The 5,340-nt window shown below is 39.5% G+C and overlaps 1 protein-coding gene across 1 annotated transcript; it reads left to right on the plus strand.

The window, feature by feature from the left end:
• The first annotated feature begins 2,163 nt into the window (after positions 1-2,163).
• On the plus strand, positions 2,164-4,240 carry LOC106521022 (carcinoembryonic antigen-related cell adhesion molecule 6). Its single transcript, XM_014013401.1, has 6 exons — positions 2,164-2,252; positions 2,367-2,687; positions 3,264-3,539; positions 3,658-3,906; positions 4,050-4,132; positions 4,223-4,240. The coding sequence occupies exons 1-5, from the start codon at positions 2,207-2,209 to the stop codon at positions 4,121-4,123; spliced, it is 966 nt and encodes a 321-aa protein (XP_013868855.1). The 5' UTR covers positions 2,164-2,206; the 3' UTR covers positions 4,124-4,132; positions 4,223-4,240.
• The last annotated feature ends 1,100 nt before the right edge of the window (positions 4,241-5,340 follow it).

Genomic DNA, 5,340 nt, shown 5'->3' on the forward strand with positions numbered 1-5,340 from the left:
AGAGAGCGTTGACAGAGAGGAGAAGGTAGAAATGACTCAGCCTGTAACTGAAAATATGGATGGAGGACAACAGAGCTGCTTCATGGAAGAAAATATATTACATGGCCATGTAATATATTTTTAAACTTTTAGTTTAAAAATGATAAAAACTAAACATCCTACAGTATTTTTACAGTCTTTATTTTACAGTTAAAAATATGTTTGTCAAATAAAGTCTAACGTTACAACTAATCGGGGATCCCGTTAACTGAAGGAGCTGCTCAGCTTCCCACCCCCGGTTTCATGCAGAGGGTGGTGGGGATTGTCCATGATGACTGTCAAATTTGCCAACATCCTCCTCTCACCCACCACTACCACAGGCTCCAGAGGACGTCCCAGCACAGAGCTTGAGCTCCGTTTGTCGATCTTGTTCCTGTCCCCKCAGCAGACCACTCCATAGAAAAGGGCAGATGCTACCACTGTGTCGTAGAATGTCTTTAACAGAGTCCTGCAGACACCAAAGGACCTCAGCCTCCTCAGTAGGTGGAGTCGACTCTGGCCCTTCTTATACAGGACGTCTGTGTTTGTGGTCCAGTCCAGCTTGTTGTTGAGGTGAACACCCAGGAACTTGTAAGAGTCCACTGTCTCAATGTCTTTTTCCTGGATGTTCACCGGTGCTGTTAGGAGTGACTTCCTCCTGAGGTCTATGACCATCTGCTTAGTCTTGTTGGCATTGATTTGGAGAGTGTTGGTCTCACACCAGTCAACAATGTCACTGATGAAACCCCTGTATTCCTCATCATTCCCATCTCATGTACATCCATTGATGGCCATGTCATCCGTGAACTTCTGAAGGTGAAAGTGGTCTGAGTTGTACCTGAAGTCTGARGAGTGGAGAAGGACCAGGTTATGATCTGAGTGACCAAGCAGGGGGACGGGTGATGAGTTGTCAGCCTCTTGGTGATCCAGAGTTTTGTTGTCTCTTGTGTGGCAATCAACATACTGTTTGAAGTTAGTGAGAGTGGAAGAGGGGAGGCAGGATTGAAGTCCCCAGAGATAATAATAAGGGACTGCGGGTGTGCCATCTGTACCTGAGAGACAGTGTGAATGTCCTCATGGGCTGCCGTAGCGTCGGCCGAGGGAGGGATGTAAACAATTAGCACAATCACACGTGAGAACTCACGGGCTAGATGGTATGGCCGAGCGCTAACCATTAGCAGTTCAATGTCTTTGGTACAGTGCTGCTCCTTCACAGTAATGTGTCCAGGGTTATACCATCTCTCAGTAATGCACATCGCCAGTCCCCCCTCCTCCTCTTACCACTCTTCCTCATGCTCCGGTCCGCTCTCACCAGTTGAAAGCCATGCAAAGTTACGACAGAGTCCGGTCGTAATTTTGAAGTGCTATGTGTTTGGAAAGTCATCTAATGGAGGCTGAGTGTCTCCCGAACGTCTTTGATCCTCCTGCTGAAGGAATGCAATGGATCACTGGAGCTCCTCAAACAGAAGCCCTTAGGAAACCTAAAAACATCCACTTTACTGAAGTCTGAAGAGCTCATWAAACTGATTGAAACCCCAGAACCGACATGAGTCACATTTCTGCTTTACTCTAATTGACTTGATATACAATTATATATGTATTGATATCCATACATTATTTTAATCATATTATTGTAAAAGCCTTGATGTWTGTTTAATGTCCAGTGCTGATAAAAAGCAAACAACCAGTTTTAAAAAAGTCCCTAATCTTAATAGTATTTCAGCRATTACTTTAGGACATGTCTTCTCACTAGCTGTGCAGAATAAATAAAAATATTTAAACTCATATTCATGTCTCTAACATGATAAAGCTATTTATATATTTTTGTTGTTTTCTATTACCATTCTTACCATTCATTGCTGTGTTTAAATTAGATTTTTAATAGTAAAATGAGTCAAACTTACCTGATGAGCTGTAGTCTCTGTTCTTTTATTACATAAATATTTTGAATGAACAACTTCTATTAGATTTCCTTTCCTGTGGGTCACAGAAATTTTCTGTGAAAACTCCCCCGCCCTGATTTCAGGTATCTCCTGACYGTGACTCAGAGCTGGTTTGATGTACGTGCACTGGTGTAGTAAACATTGCTTTTGCTTTTCGTGACTGAGTGGGGGGCTGGAGGTGGTCATGTGTGAGGATAAAAGAGCTGGAGCACCAGTGTCTCATTTAACCACGTTAAGGTCAAACCATGGACAGGAACTTTATCTCAGCAGCTCTGATGCTTTTGTTATCAGGTAAATTTATCTTTAGATGTAAATTATATCTTTTTAAAATCCTTTTTTAAATAAGCCCAGTCTTTAAATCAAGTTAAAAGTGTAAGTTGTTTCTTTCCTTTTTGTGTTCTTCAGGTATGTGTGCAGGTGAGGGTATTTTACCCACAGCCCCCCTGAGTGGGGTTGTAGCAGGGACAGTGAAGTTCACCACCAACCTCACCCCCCCACAGACTCCATTTCTGTCCGTCAGTTGGAGCTTCAGAGGTAAGATCATCATCACATCCACGAGCGTCAACATCACCGACCCRGGATACACCAACAGGATCTCACTGGATCGAGCCACCGGAGCCCTGGAGCTTAGAAACCTGGTGCTGGAGGACAGTGGGGACTACACACTCACTGTCATACCTAATGGGGGGCTGCAGGAACTCGGGAAGACCACGCTCAATGTGTATGGTAGGCTTTTTATGTGCAGAGAATTTACCCCCCCCCCCCAAAAAAAAAAGAAGGACAAGTTGGCTTTTGATATTTCATCTTCATAATAATTAATTCATGGAAAATGCATCGACAAATACATATTGATTAGTTGGTCTGATGCCTTTTCCTGACGAGAGAAATAATTTCTTAATGATTTAAGTAAAACTACTACCCACTTAGCAAATAAAACATGACTTTGACTATTTGATCATTACTTTGAAGTAAGTTTAAATGCATTTTAGGTTAAACGATAGTAAAATATAAAAGTAGGTTAGGGAATTTACTTATTTTTTGCATTTTAGGTAATTATTTTTTATGTAGTCTTATACTTGACAAAATGTTAAAATTCTAAAAGCACACAAACAATTATCTTTGCAGTGGATAAATCATGTATTTGGGAAATGCTATGCTATAATGCAAAGATTAAAGGACATTTTAAATTTATGTTGATCAATAAGTAATTTGTTCATGTGTAAAATCTGTTTTTTTATTATTATTTTAGAACTCTACAACCATTTTAACACTTCAGGTATTCTGCTGTAATTTTCACAACAGTACCAATAACTGGAGCCATAATCCGCAGCCCTGCAGCCATCCTGATAGAAGGTCAAAACTCCACCAATCTGAGCTGTGAGGCCTCCGGATCCATCCGCAGCACAAAGTGGATGAAGGATGGTCTTCCTCTTCAGCTCAGTGACAGCGTCAGCTTATCTATGGACAACAGGACGGTGTTCATACAACCTGTCCTCAGCTCCAGCCGAGGCATSTATGAGTGTCGACTCAGCAACCCTGTCAGCATCTCGACGGCGACTCTTAATCTCATTGTCAACTGTAAGTACAATGCACAAACTAGCTGAAAATGGGATGATTTATTGCACTTCTTTAAGATGTCTAATCACATGTCAGAGTTTTATGGATTTAACCTGACATGACTGATTTTTCTGTGCAGATGGACCGTATAACACCTCAGTTATTGGACCATCAGGAGCTTCACTTGGCTACAGAGTGACGCTGCAGTGCACCGCAGCATCTGTTCCACCAGCAAACTTCAGCTGGATGTTCAACGGCAATGAGACAAATGTTAATAATTCCCTGTATGTCATAGAGAAGTTAGAGGTMAGGAACGCTGGGAATTACACCTGCACTGCCAGAAATATGGTGACCATGAAGGAAAACTCTTCAGTTCTGAATCTGAGAGGTGAGAAAGTCCTGATTAGATGTGATTTTTTTTGCTTCTGTTATTTATTTATGTATTTATTTATTTATTTATTTATTTATTTATTGAGGAAAGAATGAGGCTTTTTGACTGAAGCTAACCACTGTTCTTTTTACAACCTGAAGCGTCCTGCAGCGCTCCCTGCTGGTCAGTTTCAGTYTTTGTCCTCTGTGGGTTTTACCTGAGAGGGTTACAGTAAAAACAGCAGGTGAGGGTTTTTTTAATCAGACTGATAATTATTGTTGATAACTCTCAATTATATGTAATGACACTATTTTCTTCRTTTTTCCCTCCTCAGATTCCCTCTCCTTATGATYAAAAGTCAACATAAATACTTTTTTATTAAATATTTTGACTGAGTGGACTGATGCAACAAACCTGAAACACAATGAAAACACTCATATTGGAAAAATAAATCTGCATAGTCTAAAAAAAACAACTTCTCATGCAGGAATACGTTGTTTTAGATAATAAAATGGACTTGCTGGTATCACAGTCTTAMTGTTTAATTGTTGATCTTCTTCTATATGTACAAACACATGTTTATGCTGCACTCAAGCCAATGCCTCCTTTGAAAAAAAATCTATGATCTCAATAGGATTTGCCTGATTAAATAAAGGCTAAATAAATAAACTTGTGTAAATTGTGTCTAAATATTAACTAGTATGTGCAATAACAGTTTGGGTTTGCAGCTGCTTTATGAATCATATAGCTGTAAAGGTTTTTTTGTCATAATAAATGACTAAAAGTCCTTGAGTGAACCAGAGGTCAGGTAAAGTGACTGTAATTATCCACACAGGATTATTTACTGGTAGTTTATATCCAGTTATCAGTTAACAGCCTATGTGATCAGTTATTTTCCTTCTAAACCCGCCTGAATTTCACTTCTGGGTGATACAAAGTTAAAACACTGCTTCATCACCTCTTAAACATTATCGACAGATCAGAACCACAGGACTGGGCCCACATTGGATTTTGTTTTCCTCCAAGTTTTTGTCAAAAATAAAATAACCAAACTTTCCTAAATATAATTTATCAAAGGAATACCCATTTGAATTTGTTCCTTTTGTATGTTTCAGTTTATTCTAAAAATAAAAGTACCTCCTGATAATGAGTGATTCTAATCAAAGTCTGTTTCCTTGTCAAATGCCACAACTCCTTTTTAATGTTTGAAAAAAGTAATTCCAGTCTTCAGTTATTTCCTGCAGTGTGTGGGTGAATGTATTCAACAGACTAACAATGGAAAAAGTATTTAAGTGTGTTTTTCAATCAGTAATACCTCACACAAACCATCACCAAAGCTGTTTGTTAGTTTGTTAGTAGTTTGTTTGTTGCTGTATCTTGGAGAGGAAGAACGTAAGATTCTGAGTTGTGTCTTTATCAGTTCTTCTGACTCACCTCAGATTTACATGCTGG

Source organism: Austrofundulus limnaeus, unplaced genomic scaffold (assembly GCF_001266775.1).
Source record: "Austrofundulus limnaeus strain Quisiro unplaced genomic scaffold, Austrofundulus_limnaeus-1.0 Scaffold101, whole genome shotgun sequence".
NCBI lineage: Eukaryota > Metazoa > Chordata > Actinopteri > Cyprinodontiformes > Rivulidae > Austrofundulus > Austrofundulus limnaeus.